At 51.1% G+C, this 20,344-nt stretch overlaps 1 protein-coding gene across 1 annotated transcript in view; it reads left to right on the top strand.

The window, feature by feature from the left end:
• The window catches only part of Lgr6 (leucine rich repeat containing G protein-coupled receptor 6), a 93,807-nt gene that overhangs the window by 333 nt on the left and 73,130 nt on the right, over positions 1-20,344 (top strand). Inside the window, exons 2-3 of the mRNA XM_070041829.1 lie at positions 2,698-2,769; positions 9,357-9,428. Of these exons, the coding sequence (XP_069897930.1) occupies positions 2,698-2,769; positions 9,357-9,428 (144 nt within the window). The remainder of the gene's footprint in view (positions 1-2,697; positions 2,770-9,356; positions 9,429-20,344) is intronic.

Genomic DNA, 20,344 nt, shown 5'->3' with positions numbered 1-20,344 from the left:
TGGTGTTCTCAGGCTGGGCTCCTCCCAGTCCAGTCTAAAGTCCAGGATGCTCATGAGTAAATCATCCCCTCAGGACCACGCCAACCTGTCTGCTCAGTCCCGATTCTCAGCTCAAGCCAGCTGCCTTTGCTATACCTCCCAGCTCCAGTCACTCACCCTGCACAGTGGACCTCACGATCCACTGAAGTGTGTGTGAGCTGTGCAGGCCTGGTCCTCAGCCTACCTCATAGCCACACAGCTACCCTAGCAGGTTGCCTACCTTGCCCCCCAGCGGCGATCCTTAGGATACACTGAGTTCCCTTAAACCCCCAGGGCCACAACTAGGCTTGCAGACCGAGTACTGGATGGGCTGTTCTGTGTGGAAGGCAGGCCTAGAACTCTGGGGCTGAAAGCACCCTGGCAGATGCAGGAGGGAGGGGCAGGGTGGACCATGGACAGGGAAGACAAGGGAGAGGAAACTGGTTTCCAAAGGAAGTAAGAGCATAGAAAAAGGGGCAGGGAGCTGCCTTCGAGAGGAGGAGGCACAGCCTGGGTGGGAATGCAAGATGAGGTACTCAGGTAGAGGGCTGAGAACTTAAGGCTGACTCTTCACCTCCTACTCACCAAGAGGGAGCTGGCCCATCTTAAGGGCCCACCCAAAGGACTCATCCCTCCACACTTGACTGAAGATTGTTCCAGAGCTCCAGCTTGGAGACTCAAACGTCATTATGCCATTGCATAGATTTTGTTTTTAGCAACAAAAGTCAAATAAGATGACTTTTGTTAGAGATTATTTTTTCCCCCAGATCTTCACCCATGCTACCTCTTTTTACCGAGTTACATCCTTAATGCAGGGGATGTAACTAGTTTTAATTGCTTCTAAAAACTAGCATGGTGGCACAGGTTTGTGACCCAAGCACTGAGGAGGCCAAGACAAGACAGTCAAGATTTCAAGGCTAACTTGGGCTACATAGTAAGACTATGTCTCTCTCTCACACACAAAATCCCCCCAACTCCTCTCCCCCACCAACAATCAACCAGTTAAAAACTAGCTTCAGTACAAGGCCAGGTGATCCTCATCCTCACAGGATTTTGGCAGCTGCTGATGTACCCTGGTAATGTTTGGGGACTCTGGAGGTGTTGGAGGGACTTCTGAGCCATCTGCAGTTACACAACCAGTGTTGACAAGATGTGTGTATGAGCCGGACACTGGTGGCCCACACCTGTAACCCTAGCTACTCAGAGGGCTGAGATCTGAGGACTGCAGTTCAAAGCCAGCTCAGGGCAGGAAAGTCTCTAAGTCTCTTATCTCCAATAAACCACCAGAAAACTGGAAGTGGTGTTGTGGTTCAAGTGGTAGAGCATTCGCCTTGAGCTGAAGAACTCAGGGACATCACCCAAGCCTAGAGTTCAAATCCCAGGACTGGTGTGTGTGCGCACACCCACCTACCCACACCCACACCCACACACACACATACATGGCAAGGATATTTGATTACATTTGTTCCTTTATTTTTTTATTTTTTGCTGGTCCTGGGCTTGAACTCAGGACCTGGGCACTGTCGCTGAGCTCCATTTGCTCAAGGCTAGCACTCTACCATTTGAGCCATAGTACCACTTCCAGCTTTTTCTGTTTGTGTGGTACTGAGGAATGGAACCCAGGGCTTCATGCATGCTAGGCAAGTGCTCTACCACTAAACCACATTCCCAGCCTATTTGCTCCTTTTTAGAACTGACTCCCATGACAGATGTGGGGGGATGTGTGACTGGACTAGAATGTTAGACCAGTTACAGCACCTCACTTTCAAGTGTTCCTGGGTCAGTGGGCAATTAACTGTGGAGTGTGAGTGTTAGGCCTGGGGAAATGCAGACCCCCTGGACCCTGGCCTTCAGCAGGGGCCAGGCTGTGTCACAGGTCAGAGGCTGAGAGTAGGCTGTGGTGATGTGGGAGAGAAGGTGGCACTGGAGGGCGGTAGTAAGTTCGGAGGCAGTGAGACAGAGTAAAAGCTCTCTGTGCCACCACTAACCAGAAAGGCCAGCTCTAGAGGAAGGGGCTTGGCTTCTTCCAATCTTAGCTTCTTCATCCGAAATTTGAGCGTAATACAAGTTGAGCCTCCTGAGTCAAAAAAAATCTGAAATCTAAAACTTAAAAGGAATTTGTGAATTTGTACATGCGTGTGTGTGTACACGCGCACGCGTGCATGTGTGTGCATGTGCTAGTACTGAGACTTGAACTCAGGGCTTTATGTTCTTGCTTAGCTTTTTTTGCACAAGGCTGGCACTCTACTGCTTGAGCCAACTCTACTTCTGGCTGTTTGATGGTAATCAGAGAAAAGAGACCCATAGACTTTTTCTTTTGCCCCCTCTGGCTTTGAGCCATGATCCTCAGATCTCAGCCTCCTGGGTGGCTAGGATTACAGGTGTGAGCCACGAGTGCTCACTTAAACTTATTTTTTTGAGGGCTGTTTTTCTTCAGTCTAGGAGTCAAAAGTAGCTATTCTCTGAGGTAAAACCACCAAGGAAGTTCACAGATAAGGGATGCTGTCCATGTAACAGGGTCCTTGTGTGATTCTAGATGATGTAAGAGAATAAATCAATTACAGAGCTCAGTTAGTGGCAGATGTTAGCAGCACTTTCCCCTCTGGTATTCCATGAAACAAACCAGTGGAGGCCGCTCCATCGATGCCAGACGCACTAACCTTAGTCTCTGTTTTCCAGGCGCCTCTCAGGAAACCATCTTTCCCACATCCCAGGACAAGCATTCTCTGGTCTCTACAGCTTGAAAATCCTGTAAGTAGGGGTCTGCCCCATTTTCCTTAAAGGTATAACAATGAGAACTGTCTTGGTTTGCCCTGACTTCTCTCTCTCTTAAAAAAAAAACTCGTGTGTGTGTGTGTGTGTGTGTGTGTGTGTGTGTGTGTGTGTGTGTGTGTGTGTAAGTATAAATGTGTGTACTGGGACTTGAACTCAGGGAATTTGCTGTCCCTTAGCTTTTTCTGCTCAAGACTGGTGCTCTATCACTTGAGCCATAACTCTAGTTCCTGGCTTTCTGGTGATTAATTGGAGAGAAGAGTTGCTTGGATTTGTCTTCCCCTGCTAGCTTTGAGTGGCAAGGATTACAGGTGTGAACATTAGTGCCCAACCTTATCTCCACTTTTAATTTCACTTGCTTTCCTCTTTTGTAGCAAGCTTTATAATGTATAAACAAACATTTCTTTGTGCTTGACATTGTGTGCCAACTCTGGAGGGAAGAATATCTCTGTCGTGTACTTTTCTTAGTCTCCATTTCCATTCTCACCATGAACACATCCCGTCTAGACTCAACTGCCCTAGCCCCTTCCACTACTCGTGTGTGTGTGTGTGTGTGTGTGTGTGTGTGTGTGTGTGTGTGTATGTGTGTGTGTGTGCGCACGCGCACGTGCATCCTGGAACTAGGACTCGAACTCAGTGCCTGTGTCCTCACTAGGTATTTTTGCTCACTGCTAATGCTTCTATCACTTGCATCATAGCTCCTGTCTAGCCCTTTTTCTTTGCTGGTTAGACATAAGCGTCTCACAGACTTTTCTGCGCTGGCTGGCGTCTGAACAGTGATTCTCAGATCTCTTCCTCCTGAGTAGCTAGGATTATAGGTATGAGCCACTGGCACTGGGTTACCTTTCATTGTTCTTTAGAGCAAAAAGGAAAGTTAGGGCTGGAATCCTTTCCCCGTTGACCCGGAAGCACACTTTAGAGAAGGGAAGGCTGAGGCTCCATCTCCTTTCAGCCCAGCCCACGACTGAGATTGCCCTCCCAAAGTCCTTATGGTGGACGCAGGTGGAGGCGATGTCTGCTCAGGATCTGAAGATTGAAAGGAGAGGCTCCGGGGGAAGGCATCACCACACCGTTGGACTTGGGAAGAAAATGAAGATCTTGAATCAGAAGACTATTTAGGGGCTTCCCTGAAGGGGTGAGCCATCCCCAGCTCTGCTGCTCAGCCCTGACTATTCTTATAAGTCTTCTTTGTACAGGTTTTTGTTTTTTGCCAGTCCTTGGGCTTGAACTAGGGTGCTGTCTCTGAGCTTCTTTTGCTCAAGGCTAGCACTCTACCACTTGAGCCACAGGGCTACTTCCAGCTTTGTACATGCCAGGCAAACACTCTACTGCGAAGCCACATCCCCAGCCCGCCTTTGTACAGTTGAGCAGGCTGTGGACTGCGCAAGACCATCTGGCTGATGGGATAAGAAGGGGCTGAAATCTAATTCTGTGTCCTAGCTTGGGGCTGGATCAACCAGAAAGTGGCATCTTTTTCTGCTTTTCTTCACTGTGGCTTATGGACTAGCAATAGCCCTTCCCCGCTTGGTCCATAAGCTTCAAACTTCAAGCAGGTCAATAGTCCACAACTAAGCCTGCTCTCCATCTCCCACACATCCGTCCTGCTCCCTTTCTCCAGCTGCCTCCCCGTGTGGCTCCCCATGCGGCATCTTTGTTACACTCTTACTCCTTTCTGTGTCACACCTGGCTCTCTCTGTCTCTCTCTGCCCCTCCGCTCCCTGTCTCTCAGTTGTAATTCCTGACCTCTCTGTTTCTCCCCACATTAACACTGCTGCCCCCGGCCCTGGGGTGGGAGGGGGGCGTGGAGAAGAGACATCCCAAACCAGACTTACCGTGCAGGCAGCCTGCTTGGTGGCATGTTTGTGCCCCGTGGCAGGCTCAGACCTGCAGCTGGATTAGAGAGCAGGGTTCTGTTTGCCGGGCTTCAGAAGATGTGAGACTCACGTCCGTTCCTAAGGCTTCGGCTTAGAGATGAGCCTCCTCTTTCTTCTCTGCCTGCATTAGGCAATAAATCAAAGCCCAGGAGAAACCGCAGGCCACCCGCCCCCTTTCCACCAGCAGCGCCTGGGCACTGAGAGCCAGGAGGGGGAAGCGAGGACAGCCAGCCCACCCTGTCCTCACTCTGCCAGGGACCCCGGCCCTGCCTCGTCCTCCCCGACCTTTGTGTCTGCATCTGCCTGTAGACCGCCTCTCTTTTGAGGGTGGTGGGCAGACCCCCCATGCCTCTACTTCCCCCTTCCCCCTCCAGGGTTCAGAGCATGTGCAGCCCCTGGGCACAGGGTCCTATGAAGGCGGCGGGTGGATCGGATCCCTTTCCCTCATTGCAGGTCCTTCCTCTGCTTGTTTTTCAGACTTGCAAGAGAAAAAAAAGTAGTATAGCCCTTCTTCAGCAAAGCCTCTCTTCCATATAGGAGACCATAGCTTTCCCCATCTCCTCTCAGTCTGGGACCTTTCCTCTCTCTGAGACCTGGCTATTCCTGGGGGACATCTTTCCTCTTTCTTGTCCTCCTAGAAGCAAAGAGTAAAATAAATGGGAGGGGGGCTTGTCCTTCTCTGACTCTTTCCTAAGGGACCATGACTAATGGGTACAGGGGTTGCGTGGCCTCTAGGACCTGCTTCCCTCATCCCCACAGATCTAAGAGAAAGGTCACTGGAAACCGCTGGTGAGCCGCCTCACTGTGGCCTTCCAACTGTGGCACTCAGTGCAGGCTGCATGTGTATGAGCAGGGATGGGGGCCAAGGATAGATTTACAATCGATGCAGGGCTGCATGTTAGAAGCCCCTGAGAACTCGAGAACTAATGTCCCTCCTCTTTCTGAGATCTGGGGTTTCACTGGGCTGCCGTGCAGGCAGGAGGGCTGGATTCAGTGCTGGTTTTGAGCCACTCTACCCACCAGGCAGAATGAGGGCCAGAAGGAGAAAGAATGTGGGCCCCAACCAACCCTGGAATAGACTTGGATCCTGGTCCCGATTCTCCCATTGACATGCTTTGTAACTCAGGGAAAGTCACCTCCGTGCTCAGCCTCCATTGTGGATCATAAATAAAAGCCGGCCCCTCAAATGGCCCTTCCACCCTTAGGACCCGCTGGGCATCACCAAAGGTGAGAGGGCTGGGACATGAGACTGGAAGAGCAAGAGAATCAGGCTAGGCCCAAAGTCAGCGGCCATGCTCAAGTCCAGGTTACTGGGTTTTGATTCATGGGAGGACTTCCGGATGGCCAGATGGTCTGGTGTGGAATCAGTTTTCTGGGGAGATATGGACACTGGAAGGAAAACTAAGTGCCCTGCAGCATCTGTGTTGGGTGTGTATGTGTGTATAATTCACATTAAAGATCATTCTAGATCCTCCCTCTCAAGTAGGGGGTGTGAGGAGGTGATAGAGGTGGAGGTACATTGATGTACTCCTGGGAGGTGAAACTCCTGTCTGCAGTGACCAGATGTAGACTCCAGGTCCTGGAGGGGTAGGGCCCTGTGAGGAGCCTGGGCAGCCTCTGGCCCCTATTCTCTCACCATCATTTCTCCTGTGTCCTTGCTCCAAGCATGCTGAGGCAGCTCACCGAGGTCAGAGTGCAGTGCTCCCATTAGAAGTCAGGATGGCTGGCTGGAAGGTCAGCGTCAGCAAGCTCCCCTTCCATATGCGCTCTGACCTGCCCTGAGCATGGCTGTAACAGGTCCCCAAAGAGCTCCCAGGATCCCCATCCCCCATGGAGCTGTCCTGGGTCCTGTGGCTGGGTTCCAGCTCCAGCCTAGTGAGGAGATCATTTCCACTGGCTGGCCTGTTACTTCGTGTAGGATTATGTTAGGTTGGCTCGTTGAATGCTACAAGTGAGACACTTTATTTTTTTGTTGTCTATTGTGGGGCTTAAACTGAGGGCCTATTTGTACTCTAGCTCTACCACCTGAGCCACAGCTCCACTTCCAGTTTTCTGGTGGTTAATTGGAGATAAAAATCTCATGGACATTCCTGTTCAGGCTGGCTTTGAACTGTGATCCTCAGATCTCAGCCTCCTGAGTAGCTAGGATTACAGGCACGAGCCATCAGTGCCCTGCATGAGAGATGTTTTATGTATGTTTTGCAAGCTTCTTCCTTTGACAGATGAGGGAACCAAGGGCCAGAGACAGGTAGGACTTATTCGAGCCAAACAGTCAGTGGGAGAATTCAGAGCCGACAGTAATAATCATATTTAAGGGTATCAGCCAGGATGCTTTTATGTGTAAGACTCTGCTCCAAGTGATTGACAGAGGCTGTTTTGTTTGATTCCTGTGGTCGGTGCAGCACATGGGCCTTATCACTGATTCATGCATGGGGAAACTAAGGCCCTGGGAGTTTCAGTCCTTGCACATGGCACCATTTGCTGAGGGCAAAGCTTCAGGCGCAGAATCAACCTTCTGAATTCAGAGGCTGCATGCAGGAGAAGGTTTAAATTCTACTGGCCATGCACAGTGTGGACATTGGAAAGGTCCTCCTGATGCTATGCTATGTGGAGCCTGGACTGGATGGGTCAAGAGGCTGAGAGACCTTGAGGATCGTGGATTATGCAGAAAGAGGCTGGGTCTTCTGATGCTCAGAGCCCTGGGCTCAGCCCCCCTGCAGTCTGGCCTTTCACCTGTGCTACCCTTTCCTACTCCCATAGCCAGGAGCCTTCCCATCCGAGCCCTCCCCCTCAAGGCCACCCTCATTCTCCCTTTCAGCTTTGCCTCTGTCCAGGCCTGTAACAGACCCAGCAGACTACACTCATGGGCCACACTTTGGAATTTTCCTGTATGCACGTACAAGGAGGTCAGGGTGATAACAGGTGGGAGTCTGACCAGAGCAGTCACACAGGAGGTATGAACAACCATCAAGTCTGTCATCTACCTCCTCAGCATTGATTTTTCTGTCCCTTGTCATTGTGGGAAGTGCTGTATGGTGTCATAGTGACATTGCCTAAACACTCTGGTCCAAACCCAGTCCTGTCACTCATCCTCTGTGTGACCTTAAAATAAGGAGAATAACCTCTCCTAGTAGACATGCAACAAGGATGCATTTGGGTGAAAACCTGCCATGTCCTAAGAGTGGGGCCTGGCATGTCAGCTACTGCTGTTACTAAGCGTGAAGGTCAGAAAACAAGCCACTTAAGCTGGGCACTGGTGGCTCACACCTATAACCCTAGCTACTCAGGAGGCTGAGATCTGAGGATCGTGCTTCAAAGGCAGCAGAGGCAGGAAAGTCCATAGACTCTTATCTCTAATTAACCAGCAAAAAGCTAGAAGTGGAGGTATAGCTCAAGTGGTAGAGCACCAACCTTGAGTGAAAAAGCCAAGTGAGAGCATGGGGTTATGAGTTCAAGCCCCAGTACTGGTGTGCATGTGTGCACATGCACACACAAGAAAAGAAAAGAAAGGGAGCCTTTTGCCCTACAGCCTGTTAGGCAGGGATTGGGGAAGTGCTTTTCTCTGAGCCTCTCTTGAGCCTCAGCCTCCTGCTCTGAGCAATGGGTTGAAACACTGTCATTGTAGACCCTACAGTGTAACTTGGCACATACCAGGTATTCAAGGAGTGTTCATCCCTTCACCTTCCCCATTCCTAGTGGGGGAGGCAAAGGTATACATGTGTATGGCCTGGGAGAGGAGGGCAGGCAAGAGGGAGGGCAGGCTCCATCACTCTGCCTGGGTCAGCCAGCAGGACCTTTCTTCCTGCCTCTTGGCTGTTCTTTGAGCTCCCCCACTTTTCCCTTTGCATTTCTGGAGCATAAAGATAAAGAGTGTTCAGATGCCAACTTCTGCCTCAGAATCTCCCTCACTTCCGTGCCCAGCATAAGCCCTTGGAGTCAGGCACCTTGCTCAGGGCTCCATCTCAGGGGACGTCTCTGATGCTTGGAGCCTGATGGGGTCAGCAGAACCCCATGGAGAGGTACTCTGCTCCCCCATTGCTCCCCTCTGCATGCTCTCTGAGCTTGTCCAGGTCCCAAGGTACTTCAGTGATCCTGTCTTGAACAATCGAGGAAGCCAGCCTAGTGAGTGATCCATTTCCACTTCTGTGTGTGTGTGTGTGTGTGTGTGTGTGTGTGTGAGAGAGAGAGAGAGAGAGAGACAGACAGACAGACAGACAGACAGACAGACACGGGGAGGGGTGCTGGTGCTGCAAGTGCTTCTATAGATAAAGACCCCCCCCAAAAGCCTATTTCTCGGGGGCCCCTTCCTCCCAAAGAAACCTGTTGCTTTTAGGCAGAATAGGCAGGGAAACTGAGGCAGCCTGGGAATAAACATCTACATCTCTGTGTCTGCTTCAGCAGAATCCCACATGTTCAGACGGAGCTTTCACCACACCCCCTGTCTCTCCTCCTCCTCCTTGACTCCTGTCTGTCTCAAAGCCTTGCTGACACACCTTCTCCCGAGGGGGTCTCCCTTAGCCCTCCCATCCCCCCACTGTATTCAGTAGCCTCTGGTTCCCCACTGACAATACAGGCAGGGGCTGCACTTACCCTCTCTGGGCTCTGGGGGTGAAATGAAGGGTCTATCTCAGGGAAGAGGGGAAAAGGAGGAGCCCCCACCCAGCCCCAGTCCTTACCCCCTTTCTCCTTCAGGATGCTGCAGAACAACCAGCTTGGAGGGATCCCCGCCGAGGCGCTGTGGGAGCTGCCCAGCCTGCAGTCACTGTGAGTCAAGCCCCGCCCCTCAGCTCCCCCTTCCCCTGCCCTTCTCCCACTCCCTCCCCGTCCCAGCGCCACTCCTGGCTTTGCTTTCTTGGGGTATCTGTTGCCATCAGCGGGTAGGTGTGTAGGGGGAGGCAGGCCTCTCCTGGAGCCCTGTGGGAGTGGGACCTCCCTAGGTAGGGCCACCAGGGCAGCAGCCCTCAGGCTGCTGGCAGTCTGCCATTGGAGCCTGGGGTATAGGGTGGAGACTCCCACCTCAAAGAAGTGTGGGGAAGGGCTGTCTTCCCCGCCTGGCCTGCTCTTGCCCAGAGGCCCTGTGGGAGGAGGACAGCCAGGCTCAGACCCCCACTTCTGGACTTGGGTATGAGGCGGTGATCCTGCAGTCACAGGCCACCCGTGACACACAGGTCCCTTCAAGGAGCCTTGTAGTTCCCTGCTCGCCCAGCAGGTGCGCTGGGCAGAAGGGCTAAGGCTGTGGGCAGAAGCAAACAGGTGCTCAAGGGTGAGAGAACCCAGTCCAGGCTGTCCTCTGGGCCCCAGGCTGGGTTTCATTTATACCACTGCCTAGCGCAAGGCCAGGGATGTGGCAGGTGTTTTGCCCTTGTCTGAAGAGCCCAACTGAATTTTCAGGTCCATCTGTGTCTGATAGGGGTAAATACATACTTTGGAAGTAATCAAACCTGGAGGCCAAGACTGGAGCGTAGCATTTGGCCATCAGGAAAAATGAGGCATGTGACATAGACAGGACTGTTGAGGGACCTGCTGAGGCCACGCCCACTGTGGGAGTGTAGAAAGTCAGACAATCCTAAATGGTTTGACTTCCTCAAGTGGAAGGAAGAAAGAAGAGAGGGCTTCTCTCACGGTGGCTAGCGGACAGTCAGGGCCTGAGCCACCAGAAGGGCTGTTCTGGGTCTGGAGCCCAGGCTCCCCCTTCCATCTGCCTGAGTGCAGAAACTGCCTCCGCTCATCCCCTCATCTTGTGTGAGTGCGTGCGTGCATGCATGCGTGTGAGCATGTGCACGCTGGCTTGAACTCAGGGCCTGGATGATGTCCTTTAGCTTTTTATTCAAGACATTCTACCACTTGAGCCACAGCTTCACTTCTGGCTTTTAATTTTTTGTGGTTAATTGGAGATAAGAGTCTCATGGACTTTCCTGACTGGGCTGGCTTCACACTGCAATCCTCAGATCTCAGCCTCCTCCTAGGAGGCTAGGATTATAGGTGTGAGTTTTCAGCCTCAGGCATCCTCTCATCTACCTTCCTTTCCTTCCTTCCTTCCTTCCTTCCTTCCTTTCTTCCTTCCTTCCTTCCTTCCTTCCTTCCTTCCTTCCTTCCCTCCCTCCCTCCCTCCCTCCCTCCCTCCCTCCTTTCTTTCTTTCTTTTTTTCTTTCTTTCTTTCTTTCCTTCCTTCCTTCCTTCCTTCCTTCCTTCCTTCCTTCTTTCCTTCCTTCCTTCCTTCCTTCCTTCTTTCCTTTCTTTCTTTCTTTCTTTCTTTCTTTCTTTCTTTCTTTCTTTCTTTCTTTCTTTCTTTCTTTCTTTCTTTCTTTCTTTCTTTCTTTCTTTCTTTCTTTCTTTCGCCAGTCTTGAGGCTTGAACTCAGGGCCTGGGCACTGTTCCTGAGCTTCATTTTGCTCAAGGCTAGCATTCTACCACTTGAGCCACAGCACCACTTCAGGTATTTTCTGCGTATGTGGTTCTGAGGAATGGAACGCAGGGCTTCATGCATGCAAGGCAAGCACTCTACCACTGAGCCACATTCCCAGTCTCATCCTCTCATCTTTCTACCCTCCATCCTAGCATGTCTAGGCCACAGGCTCCTGCTGCCTCTCTCTCTCTCCATCCAGCTCACCACTAGACAGGACCAGGCAACCAGGGGACCCCAGGAGGCCAAGGTCAGGGGATGAAAGGCCAGGAAAGCCTGTGCTTGCTCCCCACCGGCAGGCAGACTAAACATTTGCTTAGGGCCCTGGCAAAGAGCTGGGGCAGCCAAAAATAAGAGGTATGTGTGTGGGGAGGGAAATTTGACATTTCATTCAAAACATCAAAGAAGATTTCATAGGAAAAATTGGACTCTCGCTAAACTTCTTTACGCCTGTTTTGAGGTTAAGTCTTTTTAATTTCTTTCTTTCTTTCTTTCTTTCTTTTTAAAATTGTGAATCATACCTTTTAAGGTTTCTAAAGGTCTTGCTTTCAGTCTAGACCTGGAGGTTAGACAGAAGCTTCCTTATACTTTCTGGAAAGTGGGAAGTCCTTTAACTTGGAAAAGTATATAGTTAGCTCTGTCCCCAGCCCATTGCTCCCTGCCTGGCCCAGGATTCCAGCTCTAACTTGACTGCTGTGTTGCATAACCTCTCTGGCATCAGTGAGGTCATTATTTTCTCTACTGGCTTCCCAGCCTTGTCAGGAAGATGGCATCTATGTATCACTTGGAGAGAGATTTGCTCCATGGAGTGGGCTCCATGCAGCTGCCATGTGCAGTGATACAGTGTAATATGGTCCCGCTAACCGATCACCAGTCCATTCATTTTACAAGTATTTTTTGAGCCTTGCCTGGGGCAGCAAAACTTGGGTTAGGCCTTGAAGGACTGGGAAGTGTCAATCAGATAAAGAGGTGGGCAGAGGGAACAGCAGGTGCGAAGGTACAGAGGTAAGCAGGAATCCAGGGAGCTCCAGAGAATTTGCCAGGAGGGAGTGGACTGAACTCTGTGTGTGGGTGTGCGTGCGCTCACGCGTGTGTGTGCGCGTGCGTGTGCATGCATGAATTGGAAGTCTGGGAAGGAAATGATGGAGAAAGATCTGGAATAAGTAAGTAATAATGCCTGATAAGTAGGCTGGGACTTTGTTAGGGATGTGGACTTCATGCTTAACATCATGGGAGGTGTGGCTGACTCTAAGCAATATGATGGCACTAAAAACCCTTTGGCAGCAGTGTGGGGGAACAGCCTGGAGGTGGGGACAGGGAAGTGGCTCCTGAACCAAGGAAGCGGGGCCCTAAGGAAAGGCAGGGGCAGGAGTGAGAGGTGACATCAGCATTATGAAAATGTCAAGAAGCCATGCCCCAGGGGTGACATCACCCAAGATGCATTGTACCTATATACAGGTTCATTGAATGGTAACCCCTTTGTATAACTACTTAAAGATAATACAAATATATTTTTTCTGTTTCCTGGAGTTCATTTTGATAAATATTATTTTGTATGATCAGCTGCACATAGGCATTGCACCTTGGTGTCCTCTCCTAAGAATAGAAATATAATCTTTTAAAAAGGAAGATATACCCTTCCTTCGTGGGTTCAAACTTAGGCTTCCTTCCTTCCCTTCCTTCCTCTCTCCTTTCATCCCTCCCTTTCTTCTTTCTTTTCTCTTTTTCCTTCCCTACCCTTCCTCTCTGTCCTTCCTCTTCCCCTTTCTCCCCTTTACCTCTTCCTCCTACTCCCTTCCTCCTTCCCTCCCTCCCTCCCTCCCTTCCTTCCTTGCAAGTGTCCTTACCAGCCTAGGGTATTAGGGTCATACTGACTTTGAAGGAGCTTTGAAGTATCTCTTCTTTTTCTATTTTGTGGAATACTTGGAGTATTTATTGGTGTTTGTTCTTAAGTCTAGTATCATTCAGCAATGAATCCCTTCAGTCCTGGGCTTCTGTTTGTTGGGAGACTCTTAGACTTTATTCTCATTGCTTGTTATGGCTGTTTAGCTTGTCTATGTCTTCTTGCTTCAATTTTCATGTGTATCTAGAAACATATCCATTTCTCCTAAGGTTTCCTATTTATTGGACTTACAGCATTTCAAAATATTCCCCAATGTCGCTCTGGATTTCACTGGTATCCATCACAATGCCACCTTTTTGATGGCCAGAATCATGGGCTTTCTACTTGCCAGGGCATTGGCAGGTAGAAATGTCCTGCTTCCTGTTGGGACAAACAGGAGAGGCTAATAGGGGATTCACCTCTGGCCCGGCTCCCCTGGTGGGAAGGGGTGTCCTCAGGGTAGGCCAGGTGCAGCTCACGTCCTGGAGGAAGCTGTTTCTTGCTCCAGAAAGGCAGCTCCCTGCATATACTGGAACAAGTCAGCCCTGAGGCCCTACCTCTCCCAGCTAGAGCCCCACCAGGGCAGTAGGAAGTAGGTGTGGGGGTCTGGGTTGGGCTAGGGTAGGGGATACAGCAGCTTGCCTGGCTTTCCAGCCCCCAGGTACTGAGTCAGACACCGTGGACAAGCTATTTGGCTTGGCACCTGGGCTGGCAGCGCCCAGCTCCACATACCGCCCACCCCGCATGCACTTGCTTCCTCCCCAACCTGACATGGGAAGGGGAGGGTGACCACACCAGACATGCCATGCCAGGCCTGAGCTGGGGCCAAGAGAAACCATGGGAAGCCAGTGGAACGTGGGGGAAAATAGAAACTGGCTGGGGGAGAGTGCATGGAAAGGTAGAACCACAGCTCCCAGGGAGCCGGGCGCCGGGCTGGGCTGGGGACGGGCAGCTCTGGCTGGCTGTCCCAGGAGCAGAGTCAGAAAAGCAGAGTGGCTGAAATAAAGGGGAGAAAACAGAAAAACAGCTCAGGCCCAGACACCCTAGGGAGGCAAGGCATAATTACAAAGGACAGCCACACGGAACTGGCCAGCACTGTGTGGAGCTGGGGAAATGAATTGAGAGCAGTGGCCAGACTCCAAATTAGCTCCAGTTAGAACTACCACAACCTCCATGGACCCAGCAGCCTATCTCAAACACACTGTGGGTGGTGGGCGGAGGGGGAGGGGTGCAGACCTAGTGGGTAGGCACAGGGCTCTGGGGCTGGCTTATTCAGTACTCTTACTTAGTACCCTTCAATATGCTAAGCATGTTCTTTATGTGTGTCTGTGAGTGCCTGTACCAATTACTAAGGCTTGAACTCAGGGCCTGTCACTCTCCCCTGGCTTTTCTGCTCAAGGCTAGCACTCTATCACTTGAGCCACAGCTCCACTTCTGCCTTTTTGGTGGCTAACTGGAGATAAGAATCTCATGGACATTTATGTCCAGGCTGGCTTTGAGCCATGATTCTCAGTTCTCAACCTCCTGAGTAGCTGGGGTTATAGGCATGAGCCACCAGTGCTTGGCTTACTAAATACATTCTGTATTTAGCCTGAAAGCCCTACGAGATTGTTTCTATATGTCCATTTTATAGATAAGACAATTAATGCCCAGAGAAATTAAGTAACTTGCTCAAATAAGGCAGAGCTGGATTGTGGTTTAGCTCTGCCTCTAAAGCGCCATGTTCTGAATCTCTCTGTCCTTTAGCATCTCCCCAAACTACAATGCTTTAAGATCCAGACTTGGATACAGATCCTGACTGCGAACTAGCTGGGAGGCAAATTATTTTCCTTCTCTGAGCCTAAGATTCTCTAGCTCTAAAATGGAATGGTTAAGTGGGATGATTGACAGGCAGGTATCACAGGAGACAGCCATGCTGTGGAGACATGAGAACTTACTGAGTTATTGGAGAACTGAGTGCTCACTCTCTTTAGTCCTCAGTTTCTCCCTCTATATAATAGAGAGCATCCTCTGAGAATGCTCCCAGACTCTTGATAATGCTTTAAAGTTGGGTGAAGCAGAAAGACAGCTATGTCTCTAGGACAAAGTGGGTGAGCCATTCATTTCCATGGTAAGGTCTGATGAGGACAGGGAAAGTAGATGTTCTTAGGGAAAGCCCAAGCAAGGAGCTTCTGGGCAGGTGCTCCTTACATCTTATGACCACCTCCCAGACTAATGTTCAGACAAATAAGAGCCTCCACCCAGGCGGCCTTGGCATGTGTGGCTCCCTTGAACTTGTCACCGCACTTCGTCCTCTGGTTACTGCAAGTGTGGTCACTATCCCCATTCTGTAGAGGAGTAAACAATCATTTGTAGCAGAGCCAGAAGCAAAAGTGAGGAGGATCAGCATGAAGTCCAGGAAGATCATGGCTAGCCCAGACCAAAAAAAAAAAAAAAAATCACAAGGCATCATCTCAATGGAAGAGGCTGGGTAGAGTGGCACACTCCTGTTGTCTCATTACAATTATATCTGCAACACCCCCTTTCCAAATAAGGTGGCGTTTACAGGTTCTGGGACTCAGGACAAGATATATTATTTTGGGAGTCACCACTCAGCCCCCTGCAAGGGATTAGAAGGGAGAAAGTGAACCTTACTTCTGTAGAAGCATGCTTGTAGGGAAGGGACCTGAGGTTGGGTCAGGAAGAAAAAACCTGGGTGGTGAGGGAGCTTAGTAGCCCTGAACCCACTGTGCCTGCTGCAGTCTTGCAGAGAGGGAGCCCAGAGCTGGCAGGAGAGAGGGCATCAAGGCCTGAGGTCTGGGACACTCTGGTCTAAGGCTCCATCCTTGGAGGAGACTGCTCATCCATAGAGACCCCCCACCAAGATGCACATCCCCCCCCAAGGCCTGCAGGTGATCTGGTGAGTCCTGCCAGCCAATGAAGGCTTGGGAGCCCAGCTGAGGGGTCCCCAGGGATGCAGGAGGTGGCAGATGGCCTCCTTGGCCCAGCTATTTCAGGCTCCATGATTATATGCTACTGTATTTGGATCTTTCCAAGGTTCTGGGAGTTGATTATTATATGCTCTGGGGCAGAGTCTGCTCTGAGGCGGGCGGGCAGGCAGGCGGGCAGCCCCCCTGCAGCCCATGAGGCTCTGAACATGGGTAATTTGGCTCCTAAGAAATACTAGGAGAGTGACCATGGTGGGCTGGGCTTGAGGACCCAGGGGCAATTCTTGCAGCTATAAATGGTGGTCGGGGACAGGCTTGGCCCCAACCAGGCCACCCAGGAGCAGCATGGTGCCTTGGTCCCACAGGAAGCACCCCAGCACAGACTTGCATGTCCTTGGTGCTCTTGCTGGCACTCTCTCTGCGTGCGTGCGTGCGTGCGTGCGTGTGTGCATGCGTGCGTGCATGCGTGTGTGTGTGTGTGTAAGGCTGGCTACTTTTACAGGCTGACATTCTCTGGCTGGGCCAATCCTGACCATGCAGAGCTCTAGCAGGAGCTGAGAATGCTCAGAGAAGGCCAGAGCTCTCGAGGTGCTGGAAATTAGTAGCTCAGATTTGGTTTAGATACCACTGAGCCCCAAGACAGAGCCGAGTGGTGAGGAAAGGCCTGCCATGCTGGTAAAAGGCAGGTTTCTATTCCTCTCTCCTCTGCCTGGGTTGGTGGCCCTTTCTGAGCAGCTCACACAAATGCAGAGTCCTACCCTGGGTTCTAGAAAGTTCCAGAGAGAAGAGGAAATCCCATTAAGGATATCCATGCATGCATCCATCTGTCCATGCATGCATCCATCTGCCCATCATTGTGTCCATTCTTCCATGCATGCATCCATGCATGCATCCATCTATCTGTTTATCCATCCAGGTGTCTGTCCATCCATCCATCCATCCATCCGTCCATCCATCCATCCCTGCATCCATTTTTTCTTTCTAGATTTGCAGAGTGATTGTAATGCTGAGCTAATCAAAAAGGGTCCTGCCTTTTAGGAGCTCATGGTTTGAGATGAGAATACACCCAGCCCCTCCATGTACCGTGGACCTCAGATCCTAAGACAGCAGCCATGATGTGCCAAGAGAACATGGTGTGACATTAGTATATGTAAGGGGTTTTTATTGGCTAAAATAGACATCAGGTGAAATCTAGTGTATACAAAGAGAGATGATAGATGACCTTTTAGGGGTGAGAGAATGCAGTTGGACAAATAAAGGTTAGAATAACTCCCCAGTGTCCAGTGAATGTGGAGGTATGTGTCTGGAGAAGTATGTTCTTGTGAAGATACTTTAGGATCCTAGTCTCCTCACCTGTCCTGGGGGCAAAGGTGCAGGAGGAAGCGTTTCATTATCTCCTGACATTTTATGGTAGTTCATGACATCCTTCAAGGATCCTGGCCCACTGAGACTTAGAGTAGCTTGGGGAGGAGGTGAGAGAAGGCACAGCTGGTGTGGTGTAGAGTAAACTCAGGACCTGTAGCATTCAGGGCATGGGAAAAAGTGGTCTTTTTTTAAAGCATCTTGAGAGTCATTTTCCACTTATTTATAAACCTTCAGTGCCCAGGCAGCTCCCAGCCACTTGGCAGAATATAGAAATCCACATTCTAACCAGAGAAGGCAGCAGGGCCCAGGCACCTGCCCTGGCCCTGGAAGAAGCCATGTCTGTAGAGGCTGCCTGCAGGAGACCACAGGACCTTAGAATACCAGAGCAGGAAGGTCACCCAGTGCACAGGTGAGGAGATGAGCAGGCAGGATGCTTCCGGGTCACCGAGGGAATCTGTGGGGAGTGGCAGCCGTCCAGGGTCCAGGCCAGACCTGCAGATGCTTTGGGAAGGGGCTGATCTATTTATGAACCTCTGTGACCACTCTGACCAGATGGCCCTAAGATCAGTTGTTCTGGAATGTGACCCCATCCGGGGGACTCTCGCCAAGGTGGCTTCCTTCTGGCCAGCCCCAACACCTGTCTTGGGACTTGGAGCCGGCTCCAAGTAGTTCCAGGGAGTCCTGTTCTTAAGGGCCTCGGAGACCCTTAGAAGAACAGGACTGGGGGCCCACAGTGTTTGTGGGGTGGGCTGCTCTGGGGGCTACATCAGAAGCATGCAGGTGTGGGGGGGCCTTGGCAGCCCCTGTACCCCCCCCCCAGCAGTAACCTCCCTGAGGAGGAGGGCGCTGTGGGCCCATGCTTCCTCCCCATGTCTGCTAGAAGAAAGGAATTCTTCCTCTGGAGGTGTTTTCAGGGTCTCCTGCCTGTAGCAAATGGGGACCAGAGACCACAGAGGATCCTCAGCAGAAGTGACCTCAGCTGCCTCTTTCCCCTCAGAGCCAAGCCACTGCCCGTGGGAGCATGATGCGTAGCAGACAAAAGGGAAGGAAGAGGGTGGAACTTTCTCTTGACAGTTGCCATGGGACAAGTCACATCAGGTCTTCATTTAGTAGCAGGGTCCCCTTGCCCACTTACCTGGCTCTGCTCCACGGTCATCCAGCTGCCCCCTTCCCTCTCTACCCCTTCATGGTCCGGCCAGCCGCCTCCAGTTCTCCCCTCCACCCCCCAGTATGACTTCAGTGGCTCTTCCATCCCTTCAGGAAGGTGGGAGCCCCTCTGTTCACATCCCCTCCCCCCAACTGCCTGTGGCTCACTGGGCCCTCTGTCCCCATGCTGTGTCCCTCACTCTCTGCTTGTCCCTGCCCCAGCTCCCAACAGCATCGCAAGCTCTTCTCTTTTGGCACATCCTGTAAAAGGAGAGGCACTTGGGGCCTCTGTCCTTGTCTCTGTGTTCTAGCTACCCTGCAAACTCCTCCAGGGCAGTTAATTGTCAAGCAGTTGCTTGACTCTAGAACCACCTGCATGCTGATGGTCCCCAGGTCTGCCCCCAGCGTAGGCTGGCCCAGTGACCCACTGCCTCTCAGAAGCCCAGCATCAGACTAGGCTCCCGTTTCCACTCCATGTTGTCTGTTCCAGAAATCACACTGCCCATTTACTTCTCTAATGCAGAAGCCTGTGTGTGTGTGTGTGTGTGTGTGTGCGCGTGTGTGTGCGTGTGTGTGTGTGTGCATGCATGTGTGTGTGTGCGTGTGCGTGTGTGCATGCATGTGCGTGTGTGTGTGCATGCATGTGTGTGCGCTCATGCACACGTATGCATGCACACATGCATATGCATGCATGCTGGTACTACTAGGGCTTGAACTCAGGGCCTTGAGTTCACTTTTAGTTTTTTGCACATGTATGCATGCACACATGCATATGCTTGCATGCTGGTAATAGGGCTTGAACTCAGGGCCTGAGTTCTCTTTTAGTTTTCTATTTTATTTTGCTGTTTTAAAGTATACAAAGGAGTCTCAACTGGACAAGTCAGGTTATGAGTACAAGGCATCTTGATCAATGTCATCATCCCTTTCTTCCTTTTCTTCTAACTTTCTCCATCCCATCCCTACCCGCAAGTTACATAGTTCAATTCTTACATAATGTACATTGAATATAATGACTGTATTTGCTCACTCTTCCTCCCCGCCTTCGTGTGCCTCCCTCCTTTAGCTGTTTCTGCTCAAGGCTGGTACCCTACCACTTGAGACCACCTCCACTTCCGGCTTATTTTGCTAGTTAATTAGAGATCATAGTCTCTCCAGTTCTATTTGCCTGCTTTGGTTGGCTTCAGATAGTAATCCTCAGATCTCAGCCTCACTGAATAGTTAGGGTTACAAGCATGAGCCTCTGGTGCCCAGCTGAGGGTGTCATTTTGACCACCCCCCACTTCCACATCAAGTAAGTTCCCAGGATCTCTCCACCCTGACTGTTCCAGAACAGCTCCCCCCAACACCAGCCCCGCCCCCCAGCCTTTACTCCCTGTGACCTGCTACCATCCCCCATGCCTGCCACAGCCTTTCTGAACTGGCCTTAATCTGTCCTCCCCTCCCCCATGACAGCCAGATGAATCTTAAAACACGCGTGACCACATCACTTCCTGCTTAAAATTCTTCAATGGCCCCCAATTGTCCTGAAGGCAAACCCTTAAGTTACAAGGCATTATATGCCCTGCCCCTCTCTCACAATTTCCTGCCCCACCCTACCTTTCCACACTCTATCCTATCCCACCCCCACCATAACCCCCTCCACCCCTACCTAACTGATCACCTCCCCACACACACAATGTACCCTACTCTAGCCTAGCACTGCTGCAACATGCAACATGCACTTCCCCAGTGTACAGTTCCATAACTGTCCTCCTGCTTCACTCTGTTGGTCCTCTGAGCCCTGTGTCTGTGGACACCCTGTGCCTCTCTTTAAGTTCAACATGTCCACCCAGTACCACAGTAGGCCCTGGGTGATCTCTGTTATGGACTGTGCTCCTCACCTAGCAGCCATGAAGCAGGATACCATAAGACTCCAAAGAAAGCCTTCCTGTCTTCCAGGAGACGTAGCTGGTGGGGA

Source organism: Dipodomys merriami, unplaced genomic scaffold (assembly GCF_024711535.1).
Source record: "Dipodomys merriami isolate MVZ:Mamm:240054 unplaced genomic scaffold, mDipMer1.0.p SCAF_31, whole genome shotgun sequence".
In the NCBI taxonomy this organism is placed as follows: Eukaryota; Metazoa; Chordata; class Mammalia; order Rodentia; family Heteromyidae; genus Dipodomys; species Dipodomys merriami.
Note: the sequence above shows the minus strand (reverse complement) of the source record. Positions and strands in the feature narration are given on the sequence as shown.